Source organism: Zophobas morio, unplaced genomic scaffold (assembly GCF_036711695.1).
Source record: "Zophobas morio isolate AGI-343-1 ecotype UQ-CSIRO unplaced genomic scaffold, CSIRO_AGI_Zmor_V1 ptg000227l, whole genome shotgun sequence".
In the NCBI taxonomy this organism is placed as follows: Eukaryota; Metazoa; Arthropoda; class Insecta; order Coleoptera; family Tenebrionidae; genus Zophobas; species Zophobas morio.
Genome location: NW_026972331.1, coordinates 74,218 through 95,585, shown reverse-complemented (window position 1 = coordinate 95,585; position 21,368 = coordinate 74,218). Strand labels below are relative to the sequence as shown.

Below are 21,368 nucleotides of genomic sequence, written 5' to 3'. Positions count from 1 at the left end.
TAATTATAGTAAGTAAAGCCTGTTGCCGCTGGATACTTCTACGGCAGTATTAAAAAGTCTGTCGCAGGCAAAATTCTCTATAACTGGGCCAAAATAGCCTATTATGTGTAGATTTTAGTTTTTCATTGCACATAGTAACAATAACCTGAAAAGGAAAAGGTCTTCACAGAAATAGTAGAAGGCGAAAAAACTGATAGTCTCATTAAAACTTAATAATTTTATAGTGGGAGTTAAAATGGTAGGTTACACTATTAACGGGGTTTTATTAGGTTGTTAATCATTAAATAAAGAGAGCTTTTATGATTAGTAGTAAAACAGCTGAAATGGTATAAGGTAGCGATGCCTTGACCTTTGCGCCAGTATTATTAGTCAATGAGAAGCTTATAAAAACTGAACGATCATAATAGATTAGTCTGATTTTTTTTATTAGCTAAAAGTACTAAAGAAGAATGAATGATACGGAAAAACTAAAGATGGCTTGCACTATATCGGTGGTCTAATAAGACGAGCGCTCCACTATTTCCTTTCTTAGTAGAAAAAAAATGAATGAACAAAAGAGAGAAAGATGCCTTTTGGAATTCAAGCAGAATAACTATAAGCTATTCACTAAAACTGTGGAGGGAGAAAATAATGAAAGCAGCCCTAGTTAAAGAAAAAGAGGCAATGTACGCTTAAATAAACGCTAATGGACGCCATTTTGCTACGCTAAGAATAATATTTGACGTCCTTTGGATAAATTGATTATATATGTTAGTAAGTCTACCGTCGATTATTCTGTCTAATTGATCTTTTTTATCGATAAAAAGGCCCAATAGAGGTAAGGAAATTAAAATAGCAGCTACCAAATAAGGAATTGATTACCGCAATTTAACTATTAATAAGCATTTCATAAAATTTTCATATGCAGGAAAAAAATTATTAAAAGAAATAAAAGAAAACAAAAAAGTTAATTTCGTTAACTATAGAATAATTTAAATAATAAGAAAAAAAAAACAAACCTTCAATATTATTGTTCCTCACAATTCTTTTTACTGCGCTCAACGCGTGAAAGTGCGACTAAATAATTTCATTAATTTAATTTTACTTATTTAATATATATCTTTATAAAAATTTCTACTTGTTTAATATTTTTATTGATATTATTTGTTTATTAGTTATTTTATATGTTTTTCTATTTAAAATTTTTAATATCTAAATAATTATAGTAAAACTTTATTCATGGTGGTTTCTTGATAACGTTTGGCTCTTTGAAGATCCACTTTGACAGTTTCCAACTCGCGTTCAAGTTGTTTTTGTTTAGCCCAAAACTTTCTAAATAAAAAAAGGTTATAATTTTTTTTCCAGAAATAATTGATTAAAACCCTATAAAAATTAATAGTTTGCGTTAAAAAATGAGATAATTTGTAACAATATTAGTTAAGGGCGCTAATAGTACAGGAAAATATTCAATGGCTACAGTATGTGGTCTATCTGACCAAATTATGATAAAGTTGGTCTTTATTAGTCAGACCTAATTAAGATAACGTTAATCCAATTGTGTACATAATATTCTTTTATGTTATTGGCCGAACTTTCAATTTCAATAAAAAGCACAAATAATTGTTGAACTGTTAAACATTTATATGAAATAAAAAATATTGTTGCCGTATTAAAAGTATTTTAAGGCTATTATTGTACATTTTTATTAAAGTAATACTTTTATTTATCTATTTCATAGTTTTATTTAATAATTTAATTTATTTATTTATTGTGTTTACAGTTTATCCCAAATTTCTATAAAAAGTTTTATGAATATACTCATTGCTATTATTAATTTTTTTCATATTATTGGTTCATTCTTATTAATATGTATCATTCCTTTTAGAATAATTCATTTTTATTCGGATATATATTATTTATATAATATATAATAAAAAAACTTTTGCTCATTGAGTGCTTCATCGCGAAGTTTTCGCTTCTTAGTAATTTGTTGTTCACTGTATTCAATGTTTTTCTTAGTTTCTTCCAATCCCTAATGTTATAAAATTAATTAAAAAGTTATGAAATAAGATGAATCGGTAACAAAAGGGAAAAAATTTAGAAAAAAATAAAAAGTTCCAAATTGGGTAACATTGAAGCGTAAAATGGGGCCGATCCTCTAGCAAAGCACCAAATAAAAAGTGCAAGACTATAAATCTTTAAGGTATGCTCACACGCGCGTCCGTCTAACTAAAAGCCTTCACTCATTAAAAACTACTGAATAGACGGGCACCCTTGTTCCCGAACGACCAATAAAAGTTGATAAAAATTAGCACTCCGCCAATGACAACAACTGAAGTGGTTTAATTACAAAAAAGGTGCAGGTATTGGTTGGACTATAAGTAGTTAACGAAAATGATACAAAACTTTACTTTTATTTGGAACTTCAACGTTTCGGCCAACTTTTTACTTTGTAATTCGGTGGTTTCATAATTTTGTTGTTCTTCCTCAAACTTTAATGAATTTATAAATAAAATTTACTTATTAATATAATTGAAAAGGTATATTAATAGTAATAAAATCAAATTAAAAATATTCACTGAAATCATTAAAATAATTAATTTAACAATTTATGTTATACTAATAAACATATTGATGCTCTAAAATTTGAATAACTGTGAAATATTATATATATTTATAAAAATATTAATTGTTAACGTTAAAACTTTTAATAAATAAAACGTTCAGTAACAATTATTTATTGAAAATAGCACAAATAGAGTTTTAATGTATACATAATTTTAATATATAAAGTTATTAAGTTATTTTTTGTATACATACAAAACTTGTTTAAACGCGATAAAATTCTACAAATAAGTAATAATTATATATAATAAAGACAAAAGAATAACTACCAATATATATTTTTTTAATGTATTAAAATTTGGTATAATAATACTAATAAATTTTGTAATAATAGTATTTATAAATATATATAATTCTCATAATACATTGTCTAATAAAAAAATAAAAGGTTAAACGAAGAATGTATACTAATAGTGTAAAGCTGTAATAATAGTTTGAATCTATAATAATAATAATAATAATAATAATAATAATAATAATAATAATAATAATAATAATAATAATAATAATAATAATAATAATAATAATAATAATAATAATAATAATAATAATAATAATAAATACCAACGATAGTTTTTCATTAAGCTTTTTTCTAAACAAGTGAAGTTGTTCTTTTATATAAATATCGCGGTCTTCTTTTTTGGTGAATTGCTTGGACCTTCCTTTTTTCTAAACAAGTGAAGTTGTTCTTTTATATAAATATCGCGGTCTTCTTTTTTGGTGAATTGCTTGGACCTTCCTTGCTTTGTAAGCAATTCCTGCCTGCGCAGCTCAGCGCTTTCCAGTCTAAAATAATAAAAATACAGTAAGCCACAAAAACACTAAAAAAAATATTGAAATAAGAATAATTACCTTCATCATAAATATTAAATTTTTTTTTTTTTTTAAAGACTACAATTATTTTATATTTTACAATTTTATAAATTCATGAAATATTTCTTCTATTTTGTATAAAAAATTTACAATTTTAATAGAATTTTTTAGTAATATTGAAACCTTCCCCAACTCATTATTTTTTATGCTCTTTTACTCCACAATTATGATTTGCGTTCTTTACTCATAATAGCTTCAAGCGTGACTAGCATAACTATATAATCTCTTTTATTATATTAAAGTTTTACTTATGGGTTATTATAAAAATACATAAACAGCATCCCAAAACTTTTCGATGCTCTTCACTATATTTTCTGTATTTTTCACTATTATTTATTATTATTAATACTTTTTTTTGATTAAATATTTCATAAAATTAAATAAATTTTTTTTTTCAATTTCCCTTTTTACTATTATTATTCCAAAAGTATTTTCAACACTATCCACTAGTTTTTGCGTTTTATTATTTCAAAACTATTGAAGAAGGAAATTCTTAAAATTTCATGATATTCACTTAAATTTATGCTTTAATGTTTTACTACTAAAAGTTTTATTTTTATTTAAATAAAATCTAAAAAATTATTTATTCTTAAAAAAAACATTATAATAAACATATAATACATATATAACTTTAATGTGTTATAGATATATCATTTTTTAAACTTTTTAAGGTTAATGACAATATTATTATATAATATATTGCTTACAATAAAAAAGGAATAATAATTATAATAACAATAACAACAACAACAATAATAGTTAATAATAATATAAATAATAATAATTAATAATAATAATAATAATAATAATAATAATAATAATAATAATAATAATAATAATAATAATAATAATAATAATAATAATAATAATAATAATAATAATAATAATAATAATAATATAATAATAATAATATTAATAAACTTTTGAATGGCCACTGCCTCTTCCGCTTTGACTTTTTCATAGAGAGGAAGAAAACTTTTATACTCTTCACGCTTCTTATTGATGGTTGATTTGAGAATCGCAAGTTCTTCATAAACTTGTTTCTTCAAAATATTCATTAAATAAAGGGGGTTTTACTTATATATTAAAAGAATGTAATATTTCATAGTACTTGTAATATTTTGCAGTGTACTTAAATATAGTGAGAATATGTACAATAATAATAAAATGAGGAATGATGAACTTTTTTTTGTTCTTTTTCAGCTTCGTCATTAATAAGATCGCTCAGTTCTAGTTCGAGCTTAACCCGTTTCTGTTTGAAAATATTAATTATAATAGATAATAAAGAATAATAATCAATGATTAATTATAAAATAATAATGGACTTTAATCGCTCCTTCAAGTTCCTCTTTTTTGGAAATTCGATTGGCTAGTAAAACGTCTTTATCAGAAGTTATTGCTTTGTATTTTTCTCGAGCAGACTGAAAGTTTATATAAAATATTCGAGAACATTAAAAAATTTATTATTAATAGTATATTAGAAATAAAATAGTTCTTAGTTATTATTATTAATTACTTCACTATCTGAATATATTTTTATAAGCAAGTCATTTTCTTTGGAGCTTCTGTCATTATCTTTGGAATAAAGTATTTCAACCTAAAATAAAAATAGTAATAATAATAATTATTATAATAGTAATAATAATAATAATTACATCATCTAAATTTGACTGAATCTCTTGAAGTTCTTTTTCATATAAAACGTATTCAAGTATGCGTTTTTGTTTATCGAGTTGTTGATACCTTTTTAGCTAATAATAAAAATTATAGAAATCATAATAATAGTAGTAATAATAATATACTTCATTCTTTTCTTCTTCCAGTTCCACGAGACGCTCCTCAATGTAATTCAAAACATTTTTTATTTTATCCGCCTTAGCGTCTTTTATAGAAAATTTTTTGTATTTACTTCGTATTTTAGATAATTTTATTATTATACTATATTTTTAATATTTTTAAAAAATTTTTATTTTGGAATATATACTTTAAAAATCATAACAGTAATATAATAAAAACCGCTGCTTTCTAATATGGACAGGCTTTCTTTTCGTCTCTCCTCGTACACACGTGTTCCAGCTACTTCTTTAAGTAACTCCAAACGGTCTTCAGGTTTTGCATTGGTTAAGGCCATGATCTTTAATAATAATAATAATATATAAAATAAAAATATTATTGTGTATAATTGGATGAAAAATTATATAAAAGTAACAAAAATAAACGTAGTTTTAAAAATAAATAATATAAAAGTATAATAAATATATTTCAATAATAATAAATTACGTAATAATGAAAATATAGTAAAAATAACGCAAATATAATGTATATAAGCCAAAAGTTGCAGGCTAGTAGGTTTTATTATAATAATTTTTACTATTCATATTTTTCTTAATAATTTCTATTTATTGTTTTTATTACTATTTAAAAATAATATGTATACCAAACTCTAATAATGGCTCAACGCACCAGCAATAGTAATTACATATATTCAGGAAATAAAATATCACTAAAAAGTGTTACAGTTTTTCTTACTTAGAAATCCTTTTACATCTAGACAATTTTTTCTTCGGTGTTCCAAAAACTTTAACTTATTATTGTTTTATACATATTTTAGAACTCTTTCTTTATTTTATTAATATTTATATTAAAAAGCTTTAGTTATATTTTTTCTTAATTTACAATATTATACTTTTTAATACTTTTTATTTTTTTAAACTATTTTTTACTTACAATAAATTGTTGCTCCTAAAAATTTAACTTTTTTCGCATTTTTCAAACTTTTTTTTGAAAAACGGAATTGCAATTAATAATTGTTATTATTTTTAAATAATATTCAAAAATTATTAATTTTTTTGTTACATATAAATAAGTTAAAATGTATATTTATTTATTAATTATAATATTTTTCATTACAAACTTTTTCTAATACTTTTTGTTAAATTTTTAATTATATGATTTCTTTTTCAGACCTTAAAAAATTTCTTTAATACTTTAATAATCGTATAAACTTTTTTTATTTAAAAATATTATTAAAATTAATATAATAACTGATAATTTTTCAAATTCTTTAAATAAAATAAATAAAAATATTTAAAACACGAGTCCAAGAAGCAATAAAATTTAGTTGTAATATAAAATTTTTAATTGTATAATTTAAAAAGTTTTTATATTATAACTAATTCTATTTACATTTCATTATTTAAAATGCTTTTCAAACTTTTCGTAGATAATATAAACTCTTTTTAAGGTTAAATGATATATTTTTTTCATTATATTGTTTATTATATCTTTATATAACTTTAAGATATCTTTATGGCGGGCATAACAAAGTTTACTAAAGATAACTTAACAGCTTTACTATATTTTATATATTTATTGAAAATTTTTTAAATATATTTACTTTATAATACATCTATATAACTTTTTTAATAAATAGTTTTTGAGTTTATAATAGTATTATAATAATAGTTAATATGCAACTGAAAAAATTATTAAAAAAAAGTATTAGATTTCATTATAATTTGCAGTTTATTAACTAAAATAAAAAAAATTAATTCTTATTATAGATTTTTATTATGCATTTCTATTATAAAAGTTTATACTTTAAGTACATATAATATTTCATACTATATTTTATATAGTTTTGATATTTAATAACAAGTTTATATTTTAATTTTACTTTATATATATATATTCTATATAAATTTCTATTGTAAAAATTATACTTTTAGTACTTATAATGATTTATACTATATTTTACATTATTGTGTTATATAGTAATAAGTTTTTTTTTATATTTATCTTATCTATAACATAAGTAAGTGAGCTGTTTAATTTTATCATCTCTTTTATTATAATAAGAACCTTTCCTTGTTGAACAATATAATATGGGTTTGATCTAGAAAAGCCCGCGGTTTCTAAAAGATTCATTACATCTTCTTTACTGAAAATATAATTGAAATAAATAGAAGTAAAAAATAAAAGGTGAATCATATGAATTATATATAAATAAGAGTATATTATATAATATATATATCCTCTTTTGATAATAATTTTAATATAAGTATAAGACGGATCTATTATTATCTTTTTATCCTTATCTTTTTATCCAATTATATTGAAGTAGCACTAATTAAACAGTCAATAAAAACAGTTTAATACATAAACAAGTAGCCTAAAAAGTAAAGGCTCTGATAAGTTTTTAATGAGCTACGCATGCTAAAAAGATTTATTATTTTTTAAAAAATCAGCTGAAAAAAAATTTAAAAAAAAAAAAATTCAAGAATCTCGTATAAGAGTATATAAAGCCGCTGGAAAAAAATTTATACGTATGACCCGCAAAAAAACCATTTTTACTCAAGCTTGCATTAAAAAATATAGAACGACGTTAAACACGTGTTTTTAAAACTCACGAGGTCATTTTTTTATTAAGATAATATTCTCCTTTTTTCATTCCCAAAGTTCTTCTCAGTACAACTTCATCCTCGTCAATCTTTTATTAATAGCAAAAAATAATTGTAAAAGATAAAATTTAGAGTAATATATAATAATAATAATAATAGTAATAATAATAATAATAATATAATAGTAATAATAATAATAATAATAATAATAATAATAATAATAATAATAATAATAATAATAATAATAATAATAATAATAATAATAATAATAATAATAATAATAATAATAATAATAATAATAATAATAATAATAATAATAATAATAATAATAATAATAATAATAATAATAATAATAATAATAATAATAATAATAATAATAATAATAATAATAATAATAATAATAATAATAATAATAATATATAATGTACAGGAATAGTGCGGTCGGTATTATCAAAAGTAATCTGAACATAACCAGAAGGAGCGATATGGCCGTCATCGCGTTGCTATTAGACACAGAAAAACGCTTAAAAATACCGTAATATAATAAACTATTATATATAAAAGAAACATAATAAACATAATAAACTATAATTAAAAACATTATAATAACAATGAATTATTATATATACAAATACTATATATTATAAAATGAAGAATTTTTTTAAAATTATTATAAAGTATAACAGGAAATATAACATTCATGAATTTAATATTTATACCTGTATTATTAATAAATAATTAAAATAATAAATGAACTTTTAAATTTTTATAAATATTATAAATATCATCTTAAACATATGTTTAATCCGATAAAATTTTAAAATAGTTATATAGTTATACTTCTGAACTAGAAGCTTTTATTTATTAAAAGTTTGTATAAATTAAATAATATTTTTAATAAAAGCATAAAAAGTCAATAGTTTGCTTTTAAATATATTAAAGTTAATAAATATATTATTATATAAGATATTAGCCTTAATAATAACTTGAAACGAAAAGTAGAGATGTATAGAAAAATTTCCTTCTAGTATTAAAAAAATTAATAATAGTAAATAAAATATTTTCTGGTTAACTAAAAATATATTTGCCGAATGATATTTATAAAAAAATTTTACTGTAATAAAAATAAAAAGATGTACTGAAATTTTCGCTAGTTTTTTTTTTTAATCTTTAAATATTAAAAAAATTGGCTGGTTTTTTTAAAGTAATATCAAAAAGTAAAATTACTTTTCTTTTTAGTAATATAATAGATTTAAATATATGAAAGTTTTAAAAAAATCATTTATAGTATAAAATTTGCGTAAATATAAACAAGAAAAAAGTTTGGTTTACTAATTTATTATAAGAAATACCATTTAAATAAAAAAATGTATTGAAATTTATATAGACTTATATCTGGAATATACTGAAATTACAAATCAAACATAAAATTTATAGAAAATAAAAAGTTCTAAAATATAACTTAATATAATTAATAAAATGAAATAGAAAACGTTTCAGTTTATTTTGTGTAAAACCGAAATCAAATTTTTTTTTAATAGTAAAAGCTTATTTATATTCATTTAGTAAATTTATTTTATAATTAAAGTTGGTTTATTATGAAAACATTAACTTAAAGCTTTTTTTTATTATAATAATTTATATTAAAAATAAATGCCACATAAGTATTTTTAACTACATAAATAGTAGTCATTATAGTAGTGATAAAAATAATTTTAAAATTTTAAAATTTATTATTTGAATCAATTATACTTTTTTTAATAATTTTAAAGTTTTTTAAATTTTTGATACAAGTAAAAAGTCTATGTTAATACTAAAGAATAGACCTGGATTTAACTTTGTTTACTTATAAAAAAAAATCCAAATTTTCTTAAAATTTTTTAAATTATAGTAGTAAATATATATATATATTTAGTAAACTTACATGTCTCAGTCCAGCAACCGATCGCATATCGTGTAAAACAAAACGGATGGCTGACAATAAATAATTCATTATATTAATTTTAAATAAAATTTTAGTAAAATGGAATTATAAAAAGAATATTTATAGTTTAAAATTGAGAACTTTTACAATTTCAATTTTCAAAAAAGTAAATTTTAATAATTGACTGAAATAATTATTTTTATTACAATTTAAACTGTTACTTATTATGTAGAAAAAGCAATACAAGGATATTAATTTTTCCAAAAATTAGAATTTCATTATTAGTATTTATTGGATTACTAATATAAGGACTTCATGTCAACAACTTTATTCTAGATTCAAAAATAATTTTTATAAAGTTATATAATTAATTATTATTTAAATTTTTTATTATTAAGAAGTTATAAATACTTAAGAATTTAAAACAAAAATTTTTTAATTTTTTTTTATTTTACTATAAATACTAATTAAAAATTTAAAAAAGAAACAGGTAAAACAGAAATTAAAGAAAGATTTAGAAAGTAGAAATTAAAAATATATATGTTATGTTATTTAATTTAGAGTAATAAATGGTATAAAACTTAAAAGTTCTAAATTTTTTAATAAAATTATTTAATAAAAAAAGGCAGTGTAGTTTATATATTTTACAAATAACTTTTTACATTTTTTAGGAGAAAATTTATTCTTATTTACTTTAATCAACATTGAAACAAAGTTAAGAATTTATTTAATACTTTTACTAATTATATTATGTATTTTTCAAAAAAATTTGAAACAATTTTTAAAAATAATGTCTTTTTATAATTGTTTATATTTATATTATTATTATTCAAAAGAATATAAAAGTATTAAACGAGGTTGGCTGAAAGGAAATTAAGTTAAAATTCCTTTTTAAATTAATAGCTAAACTTAATCTACTCAAAAAGAATAAAAATAAAAAAAGGATTTATTATAAGAAACAACCTTTCAAAAAATTACTTTTTCCAGAACCATTTTTCCCAACTAGGATTATTACAAAATTAAAAAACAAATATAATAGAATAATTAAGTTTAAAAAATTCGTAAAAGAAATGAAGTTCTCACAAAGTCTACAAGTTTATTGGTTTTATATATGATAACTAATACTGGAAATATTATTGACTAATGTAATAAATTCTACAATAATTTATAATTTAAAATTGTTTTGCAATAGAAAGTGTTTCTATTAGAATTTGTAAAGTCTTCAAAGTTATTTATAAAACAATTAACTTTGAAAATTATACGAATTAATAAAACAATCTAAAAATTAACAAAAATACAACTAAAAATTCAGTCAGTAAAAACAAAAATTGATAATTTTTTTTCATTAAAAAGATTCCTTATATGTAATTAAAATATCAGCGTCATTTAGTAATTAATACTTAAAATTATTTGAATTTTTTGAACTTCAAACTGTTCTACTTGTGAAGAATTTTAAAGAAAATATTGATTAATAATATTACAGAATTGCTATATATATAATTAAAACATCAGCGTTATTAAGTTTTTAAAGAGTTTAAAATTATTCAAATAATAATTAACCTCACGGTATCATAAGAACTAACAGATAAAATTCAGTTAAACGAAAATTCTTGAATCAAGAATACCTATAACGTTAAATTTTGGATCAAATTCTTCAACGTATGGACTTCCTTTATTATCACTGGTATATGTAGCATACTCGTAGCTGGTAAATCCTACAATAGCGACCTTATAATTATTTTAAAAGTAAATAAAAGTTTATCACGAAAAGTTAACATCTAATATATGAGCCTGTACCTGTTTTATATGCATGCTTTTTACAGGGAGGAAACTCTAAAATAGAAAAAATATATGAAAACTTTTAAAAATGATAGCATATAAAAAAATTTTTTTTAAGATTTCGAATTTGTACAAACGACTTTAATAAATTTCTCAGACACGAAAATTTTAAGTTAATAAAAATGAATATAATTTTCAGCTATTGTAAAAGACTTACAGGATGAAAGAATACAGTAAAATTGATTAGTTTTGAATATTTGCATATAAACTTAACTATTATTCAACTAAATTTTTAAAAAATGATAATTTCCTTTCCAACTGTCTGCCCCAAATGAGGCTTTACAAGGACAAGAACTACCGCCAAACCGGAGTGGACTAACTTTTTGTGAATAGCTTTACCCAACACCAGTAGGAATTTAAATGTTAGTGGATTAAGACTATGACCTTTCTGTATAATATTTTTTTAAACCGGTTGTCATACCTGCGGAGCGCACTTACAAAATGATTTACTTAATTTATCCCAGTTTTACGTTTCTGAGTCCATGGCTTTTAAGGACTAATAAATATGTATAAAGTGAATAAGAAAACAAACTTTAAATTTAAAACTCGATTTCATTATTTTTTCAATTAAGTAAATTTTACAAGCAGCCCTCAATTGTAAACGACTAAGTCTTACGAACTTTATTATAATAGTTTGAAAGTACTTCTTTTTGCAATCTAAGTTCATCAGCTGTTGGATTATAATATTACACAAAATAGTGTAAACTGCATTACTAAGGATAGAAGTTGTGGAAGGAAGGAATGCTTTATCTACTGCTAGAAAAACTTATTTTATTAATTATTAATATTTTTCAATAAAACCAGAAAGTTAATTTTAAAAAAATAAGGATAGTTGAGTTGCCCTCTATATTTACTGTAGGTAACATGGTAGAGGATACTTCCATAATTTATGTAAGCTATTTAGATTTCTTTCTATGAAGTATAATAGCATTCGTCTATCCAAAAGTTTAAAAAAAGCAAATTATTTTTGTTACAATAAATAATAACTTATAAAAACCTCAAACTATCGCTTCTAATATATTAGTAGGGGCATGACAACTGTTTTAAAGAACTATAGCAACAGTTTATTATAATTTTTATTAAGCATGAGTGAAAGTATTCCTTATTCAATTATTTATAAAGCGTTATTTTGGGATTAAAAATCTGCAGCAAAGTTAATTTAAGACTGGTATAATATAGTAAAGGGATATAGATTACTTTGTTTAGTTTTTGAGGGTAATTTTTTTCTTTAAAAAAGGCATAATAATAAGCTATATTAGTTAAACAGCGTCTGTACCAAGTTTTAGAGCAGTGGATAATTAACGGATCTTTTTAAAAAGATCAGGTACTAAGTAAAACAGGATTGTCCTTTGGACTGAAGGAGTAAAAAAAGTTTTTACTTGTCTTTTAAGTAAAATATAAAAAAGCAGAACAAGACTGCGTACGCCTAATTAATTCAATTATTTGCCAATTTGAAAAAGAAAAGGATGAAAATAAGGAGGGTACAATAACTTTTAAAATAATGTCTTCTATATATTCGTCACTCAAAACATCTACGCTCTTTGCTTTTAAAAATATGAGTAAAGTTCTAGAAGTTCAGAGCACTCCCTTTAAAATATTTTTGTAAATATAATCTTTATGTTAAATTCTAAAATCAGTTTAAATTGAGGTTTTAAGCGTACATTGAAGCTCCCACCATAAAGAGTCGCAATTTAACTTTTTGCAGTTATCTATTTCGAATAACTGGATATCATGAGTATGCGTCACTCAATATTATATATTGTATAGTGCGGTTTTTCTGCATACAACTTTGAACTTTATTTACGTTAATAAATGCAAATACCTTTAAAATAGAAGCATTATTCAATTTGAACAAATTCTAGTAATATAAGTAAAGGAACACTTATTTTGTAGGACTTACATAAAACGACTTTAATAAGGTCTAATAAAATTAAACAGAAATTTTTGTAAGCAATTTAGTAAGATTTATTCACTGTTGCACTAAAAAAGATAATTATAACTTTTAAAATTTAGAAGTTTTTGCAAAATTTTATTTTCATAGATCTGAAAAATCCTCTTGACCCTTCGTAAGTGTTGTGGGGGAGGACTTTAGTCTTGGTTCCTTTGCTCACTATCCGTCCTTGATAACGCGAGGAGTATACATTATTTAGTGTGCTAGCTTTATAGTGTAAAAGTCCCTCTTTCCCTAACACAGGGTAGAAAGCATCTAAAAAATGAGAAAATTATTTGCTAAATTCCCATTGTTTATGATGATTCCTTAATCTGGAAGATCAGGGAAAGGGTTAAAGAAACTAGAAAAAAAAACCCTCCACCCATAGCTTTATACATCTGGCCTTTATCCAGAGGTCATAAACTTAAGTATGCTATATCAACTTAAGTTATAGTAAATTTTATTATGTTTTTTACTTACAATAAATAACATAAAGAATATGAATAAGTTATTCGGCCGCACTAAAGCTAAGGAGCCTCCTGTTACCTTAAACGATACTATTACCAAAGTACATAGTTTAGGGGCTCTAGATATATAAAAAGAATTTAAGTCTTCTATATAATAGAACGACTTGCGCATAGAAACTTTTGATAAAAAAATTTCACAACTAGAAGGTGAGTTAAGAAAATATAAGCAACAAATTGCCCAAACAAAGAGCCCCGCAACAAAAGTGTGTTTAAAAATCTTTGTAGTTTTAGCTAAAAAGTTAGATATAATTTTTTTTAAAAAAAGAATATGGTCAAGCAGCGCGCAGTTCGAATTTTAAAACAATTAAGAATGTAAATTTTTTTAGCTTTATAAAAATATATATTTCTACCATGGAAGGTTTATCTATAGGTATGAAAAACAACGAGACCAGCTGTTGCAGCAAAGCTTTAACTTTGAGCAAGCCAACTTTGCTGAACAAAGTATGAAGGATGCAAAGACTACAGTTTCCCTTATTTTAATTTTTTCGAATTTCTGTTTCAATCAAAAGCTTTTTTCTTTAGGTTTTTGCCATGAAAACTGGAGTAAAAAGTATGAAAACTCAGTATAAAAGTTTTAACATAACCGAGTTGGAAGTATACATTCTTTTGCTGGACAAATAAGATTTTACTTGCTACAATTTTTTTTAAGGATGTTCAAGATGAATTACAAGACATGATGGAATATGCTGAAGAAATAAACGAAACACTTTCGAGGTAAAACTTATTTATTTTTATATTCATTAATTATTATTATTTAATTTTTCTACAGATCTTACGATATTGGGGATGTGGTGGATGAAAATGAATTAGAGGAAGAAGTTTTTCTTTCACACTTTTATTGCTTAACATTTTATTTAAATTAATTTTATTTTTGAAGTTTAACGCTTTGGCTGACGATGTATTCGAAACGGGGGAAACTGAAGGAAACTATTTAGATGATGCAATTAACGCCCCAACGTCTAAACTACCATCCAGCGATTTGGTATTATAAATTATGAAAATTACTATTTTGTTAAAAAAATTATTTTTTTTTAACCTTTTTTATATTAAAATTTTACATATTTTATTTTATTTTAAAATAAAACTATAATTTTAATAATAGCTGGTGTACCGACTGCATATAATCGGAAAATTAATTATTGATAGTGTATACCATTTTAAAAAAATATTATTTTAAATTTTTGTTGTAAAAATATTTGCTTGAGCATAATTGTATTGTTATTAACGGCAAAAAGCTTTTTTTTTTTATCCAAGTAAAATAATATATAAAAGTCTCAACTGGGATAATTTGAGATTAACGGTTAAATTTTATTCGGAATTCAATAATTATTATAGTAATTTTTACAGGTGCGTGGATTTTAAAAAGTAAGGAAGCTAACAATTTTTAATTTTCATACAGATTTTAGATTTTTATTAAAAAATCTTCACTTCGTGAATATTAAAAAAAAAATTATAAGATAATATGTGCTTTGTGTATTAAAACGCCACTTGCTTTGAAATAATCATTAATTACAATACTGTTTAGAAATTTTTTGGCCCATATATGTTTATGCAAAACATGAATTTAAATTTTTTTTTGATGTGTTTTTGTTTATAAATTTTATTTTTTTTAAGCATCTTAATTTGTTTAAGTTCATCTTATTTTTTAATTAATAATAATTTTATAGATTCTTTTTATAATATTATTAGTCTAAATTTTTACCAAAAAACTTTAAGATTTAAAAATAGCATTCTAGTATTATCTTTAGTTATATTTATAATTCCCCAAAAAGAGTTCTATTTCGTTAATGTTTCATTAAATTATTTTTCTCAGTAATCTTTTTTAAACACTTTGGCATATTAACTTTTAATATATATTTTTAAATTTTTACTATATTTTTGGTTATCGTTATACTTTCAACTTTAATATAAGTTTCTGAAAATAATTCGATTCGTGAGTTATTTAAATCTTGCAAAGTTATCTGAATCGAAAGTTCTTAAAAAGAAAATTCCTATTATACTTTTTCATATTTTCATTTATATTAAATTATTATTAAGAACATTTTTTTATAACTTTATATCATATAATAATTAATTATTTAAAAAGATATTTTTTAAATATAAACTTATGATTAGTATGCACATATTAATATTCATGTAAAATATTTATTATCTTTTATTATTAGAAAAATTTATAGAACTTTTATTATTAATAATAAATATCTATTTTTAAAAAATAAACTTGTGATTATGCAGATTTTAATAACTTTTCTATATTTAATATTGTTAATATTAATTATACATTATTATAATACAATTTTTTTTAGCAATTACAATGTTAGTTTATTAGTGTTAATACGATAATTATAATAATTCACTTTTATTTTATTTTTTATATGTTTATTCAGTAATAAATAAATCTTAAAAAAAGTATAAAGTTAATAAAATAAAATATATGAAAGTATTTACTAAGTTTTTTTTTTACTAACTTTACGGTTTTAGTACGAAAATTTGATTATAGAATTTTAATATTTATAAAAAAAAAAGAAAGATTTTTTTCTTTTATAATTTAAAAAAATAATGGTAATTATCATAAAGAAAATATATAAAAAGTTGTAGAAATAATAGTAAAAAAGTATCTTCTAATTTTTATATTTATAGTATTTTTACGTTTTCTCAAAAAAATTAATTTTTTTTCTTTAAAATTCGAAAATTTTAATAAATACTTTTAACTTAAATAATTATTATATAACTTTGGTATTATAAAAAGTAATATTTTTCCTTTTATATTGTAATTCTTTATAACCACACTTTTTATTATTTTATTATATAGTACTAATAATTAAATAACAACTTTTATTAAAAAGTTTAAATTTTTTTTATCATTCTTAAAAAAAAATAAAAAGTTCTTTACAATTTAGTTTTTTAATTTTAAATTATTTAAATTATTAAAGATTTATAAAAAATTAATAATTTTTTCATTATTTTTATATAATTTTATTTTATTTGGAAGATTTTAGTAATGGGATTCATTAAATAAAAAAATTTATTTTTTATTATTTTGAATTTTGGAATTTAAGTTATAATTCACTATAGTTTAATAAGAAATGGATCAGATTTTAAATATTTTTATTAAATAATACTTTCATCATATTCTAGCTATTTTTGCATTAAAACTTTAAATTTTGAAAATTCAGTTTTTTTTTTAGTATGCAAACAGCTATTTTCTAATTTGTAAGATAAAAATTACAGTTTATATTATTTTATATTTAAAAAAATATACAAAGAGATTAATATTCATTAATTCTTATTTTTTATCATAAATTTTTTAAAAAATTTTCTTATTGTATTCTCTTAAAAAATTATACTGAATTTTTAGTAAAAAAAAGAAAAGTTTATATATAATAAGTTTTTATTTAAAAATTATAAAAACATAATATAAGAATATTATAATTTTAGTTATAATTTTTTATAAAATAATTTATAAATAGAGCTTTTTTTTATCTTTTAAAATTGATAAGCAGATTGGTTCTTTTTTTAATATTTTTTATATATTTTTTCTTTTGTTTTCTTTTTTTAATTTATAATACTTTTTTCTAATTTCAATTTTTAATATGTAAATTTACATTTTTTTAATTAATTTTATTTTATTTTATTTTGTTTTTATTAACTATTTTTAGTTTTCTATAACTAAAATTATACAAAACTACTTTTTACAATAAAATTTTATTATTTTTAATTTTTCTTTTTTTTAAATTTATTATATAAAATTACTTTTTAGTAACCTATAATTATTTTTATTTTTTGTTCATCTATTTTTTTATTTTTTTGGCTTAATTAATTTATAAGAAAGCTTTAATTTATTATTTATAATACTTTTTTGATATTAAACGGACTTTTTATATATACTTAAATTTTTTATTTATTATAGATTTTAGGCAAAAGTCATATCTTTACAGTAATAAATAATGAATTCAAATTACTTTTGTGCAGCTTAATAAACTTTTACGCCGCAAAAAAGACCTTTATTAGTTTATATAAAATATAACTATAATAATTTTTTTACTTATTAAATATAATTTATTATTCTTATTTTTGTTTTATTTTGAAATTTATCATTTCACCTCTTTAAACTAGTTAATCTAAAAACATTAAATTTCTATAATTATTCAACAAATCTTTATTATAAAATTAATGAATTCATAACTTTTTTAATTTAGTAAGAATTTCATTTCTTTTTAAAAAATAAGTTTATCTGGTTTATAACATTAACTTTTTTTTTTATTTCCAAAGAAAATTTCTTCTGAACTGGATGAGTTCGGATTGCCTCAGTTGAATTCATAAAAAAAAATTATATATGTTTTTATTTCTTAGCAAAAGTTAGAGAATTCTTCGAAAGCACTGAAAACAGACTTCCTGTAAATCTTTCAAAAATTTTAAAATTTATATTATTTTTAACATTAATAAACAGTTACAAATACTAATTTTTTTTGAAAGTTTTTTAATAATAATTTACTAGGAAACGTCATATAAATTACGAATTGACATTTTTCATAATAGATAATAAAAATATTGAACAAAAGGCATTCAGTTATACTAAAAGTTTTTTTTAATAAATTAATACCTTATAAAATTAGCATCAAATATTTTAATTTTATATAAAACTTAAATAATAATGATAAAATTTTAAATAAGTAAACAGTTTTTATAATAATGTTTTCTTAGATGTTAATTTATTTTACTTAATAATTTTTGTAACAAGAAAATTTACCATAAAATATTGTAAATATTTTTTTTCATTAAAAAATTAAAATATATTTAAAGAGCCAATAATGTTAATAATACTTTTATAAAGTTATTAAAAAAGGGCCATTAGTATCTGATAAGAAGCGAAAGCAATCAGTGATCAGATATAGTAATAAATTAATAGAGTTGTGATTGGTTATGTTTTTTATAAGGAGATGTAATAAATTTTAATATTGATTCAAGAAAATTTTGGCAATTAGCAACATCATTGGTGTAACCAATGATATTATTATGTATATAAAAAAAGAAGTTATGGATGTATAATAATAATAGCACAAAAAGTAATGTATCTTGATGGTCAGTATTTACAATACTTTTCATATAATTATAAGAAAAGGTCATACAATCATTTACCACATAAAATAATGCAACTTGCAGTTACAATACCTACCAGTAACCACTAAATTAACGGAGTAATAACTAATAGTTATACAAACGAGGCTATCACTATAATAAAAAAATTAGGCCTATTATGTGTATTTATAACAAGTAATGTGCAACAATGAGCAATAATAATTATATAACAGCCAATAGTAATTATAAAATAGTGATTAATAATATGCTGAACAGTTTTAAATATAACGAATTGGAAAACTAGCCAGTATAACGTAATAATACATGCTATTATTTCCTTTATGAAACAGTGCTGACCAATAGTAGCTAATATAAAGTATAAAAATAATAAATAACCAATAACATATCAATAAACTCTATTAGAGAGAATAAGCACGTTTCTATAAAATAGTAATTAAAAACTTAATAAAAAAGTATATATATTATTATTTATTAAGCAGTTGTAATGGAATGATTACTTGTAATGAGTACCGCGTTGACTAATAATAATTGTTGATATTTTTAGTATACTTTAAAATAAACCCATGAAAATGCTAAAATGCAGCATTGACCAATAATAATTTATATAATCTATAGAACTTGAATTAATAAATAACATGTAAAATTTTCAACTATTTACTAAAAAAAATAATAAATCTCCTGTTTTAAAGAACGAAATATTACTGGATTATATTAATAACAAAATATATGGTGAATTGCAATGGTGACCAATTATAATTTCATGAGGCTCGTTTAGTCAGTAATAATGTAATATTAAAAATTCTTTTAATAATAAAATTATTTTAAAATTTACATAGATATTTATTTTATTAAATAAGTTTAAGTGTATAAAATTAAAAAATGCGGTGAGTGGTCGAGAGTTCTTTTTAAAAATATTTAAAATATAGAGTAAATAAGTAGAAAGTATTTATAATAACAATATTTTATCTGCAATAACGAATTTAAAAATATATATTTTTTTTACTTAATAAGAATTACTAGTAAAATTTTTATTTAGTAAATAGTAAGAGTGAAACAGTTATATATGAAAAATAAGACTTTATATATAAAAAAAGTTATTTTTTTTAAGAAAAAAGTTTAAAACCAATAAAACGGCCAAAAAAATAACTTCCTAGTTTCGTTGGTTAGGTTATGTTGGGGTAAATTGGCTGGCTACGTTATTGTATTACTTATAACAGCTGCTTTTAGTGGATAATAAAGTTTATAAGTGAAGGTGATTGGTGGCCGGGCATAATTATTAAAAAAAATAGTAACAATAACGATAAAATATTAGCCAATAAAAGTAGTAATACTTTGGAAGAGAGTGGTTTCTAGAGGAATCAGAATTCTTTAAGAGTGGCTTTTCCTAATTTTTTTTTAAAATATTATAAAATTTTAAACCACAAAAAAATAATAAAAGCCAATTAAAAAAAGTCAGCATTCACTTTTGAGCTTGAGCTTTTGGAATTCGAGGAAAAAGTAATCATCATTGATTTAGTGTTCTGCTTTTGAACTGTTAATGCTGCGCTCTTTTTTTTTTCATAAAAAAAAATTAATAAATGTAAAAGCAATCCAGAAATAATAATGGATAGAAAACTCACAAAAGAAGATAAATGATTGGCCCTCTTTATTAGAGAATGTTTAGGTTGGAAGTTCTGCTGCTTAAGAAAGCGTGGCCCTTCTTTAGAGCCAATCAGAAGACTTTGGTTACCTTTAATTATTTTTATGGATAGTTGTTATTACAACTATTATTAATGCTATAAAAATTTTAAATAAAATATTTACACGTGTTATAACTAATACACTTTTTAATATCTACTGTGTAATTATTAATCACTATAGCAAAGTTTATAATTATTTTATTTCATTATTATTGCGTTATAATATCATTATACATTGAGAGCGGCTGCAAGCAAGTTTTACTACTTCCGAACTTTCTTCTTCAAGCTCGTTCAAGCCCTGCGAGTGGTCTTTTTTCTGTGCGTATAATAATAATAAGTATAATAATACACATAAAAATTATAATTCCTACCGATTCACTAAAAAACTTGTGTTTGTCCACCATTAGAAATCTCTCTTGGATATTTTCTTCTTTAAAATTTAAAACTTCATCAAAAAATCCAAAACCAACAACACCGTGGCCGTTTCCTATT

General features: G+C 21.1%; 2 protein-coding genes and 1 long non-coding RNA gene across 3 annotated transcripts; 1 reads left to right on the top strand and 2 right to left on the bottom strand.

The window, feature by feature from the left end:
* Nucleotides 1–3: 3 nt before the first annotated feature.
* On the bottom strand, nucleotides 4–11,924 carry LOC135146415 (uncharacterized). Its single transcript, XM_064078581.1, has 22 exons — nucleotides 11,798–11,924; nucleotides 11,599–11,634; nucleotides 11,427–11,529; nucleotides 10,765–10,803; nucleotides 9,802–9,851; nucleotides 8,306–8,380; nucleotides 7,887–7,966; nucleotides 7,339–7,417; nucleotides 5,494–5,611; nucleotides 5,280–5,359; nucleotides 5,133–5,228; nucleotides 4,994–5,074; nucleotides 4,803–4,898; nucleotides 4,661–4,729; nucleotides 4,399–4,520; nucleotides 3,311–3,390; nucleotides 3,169–3,266; nucleotides 2,391–2,471; nucleotides 1,920–2,011; nucleotides 1,212–1,311; nucleotides 999–1,056; nucleotides 4–98 (listed from the first exon to the last, which is right to left on the bottom strand). Exons 2-22 carry the CDS (start codon nucleotides 11,611–11,613, stop codon nucleotides 4–6), a joined length of 1,707 nt encoding a protein of 568 aa, XP_063934651.1. The 5' UTR covers nucleotides 11,614–11,634; nucleotides 11,798–11,924.
* Nucleotides 11,925–14,049: 2,125 nt separating this feature from the next.
* LOC135146410 (charged multivesicular body protein 5-like) lies at nucleotides 14,050–18,478 on the top strand. Its single transcript, XM_064078578.1, has 9 exons — nucleotides 14,050–14,138; nucleotides 14,196–14,300; nucleotides 14,363–14,409; nucleotides 14,468–14,561; nucleotides 14,620–14,691; nucleotides 14,747–14,811; nucleotides 14,867–14,915; nucleotides 14,975–15,079; nucleotides 18,370–18,478. Exons 1-9 carry the CDS (start codon nucleotides 14,070–14,072, stop codon nucleotides 18,418–18,420), a joined length of 657 nt encoding a protein of 218 aa, XP_063934648.1. The 5' UTR covers nucleotides 14,050–14,069; the 3' UTR covers nucleotides 18,421–18,478.
* On the bottom strand, nucleotides 18,433–21,359 carry LOC135146411 (uncharacterized). The gene is made up of 6 exons (XR_010283807.1): nucleotides 21,248–21,359; nucleotides 21,111–21,192; nucleotides 20,817–20,926; nucleotides 20,661–20,744; nucleotides 20,529–20,581; nucleotides 18,433–18,500 (listed from the first exon to the last, which is right to left on the bottom strand). It is a non-coding gene; the product is annotated as an uncharacterized LOC135146411 (long non-coding RNA).
* Nucleotides 21,360–21,368: the final 9 nt, after the last annotated feature.

What these genes read in the sequence shown, in the direction of transcription:
- LOC135146410 (XM_064078578.1), top strand. Translation starts at nt 14,070, where the DNA reads ATGAATAAGTTATTCGGCCGCACTAAAGCTAAGGAGCCTCCTGTTACC. An exon ending in TGAAGGATGCAAAGACTACA is followed by an intron (nt 14,562 to 14,619) that starts GTTTCCCTTATT and finishes TTTTTTCTTTAG; the next exon opens with GTTTTTGCCATGAAAACTGG. An exon ending in AACTACCATCCAGCGATTTG is followed by an intron (nt 15,080 to 18,369) that starts GTATTATAAATT and finishes TTATTTCCAAAG; the next exon opens with AAAATTTCTTCTGAACTGGA.
- LOC135146415 (XM_064078581.1), bottom strand. An exon ending in ATATTGTTCAACAAGGAAAG is followed by an intron (nt 5,612 to 7,338) that starts GTTCTTATTATA and finishes TTATTATTAAAG; the next exon opens with ATCATGGCCTTAACCAATGC. An exon ending in AAATATATTCAGATAGTGAA is followed by an intron (nt 4,899 to 4,993) that starts GTAATTAATAAT and finishes ATAAACTTTCAG; the next exon opens with TCTGCTCGAGAAAAATACAA.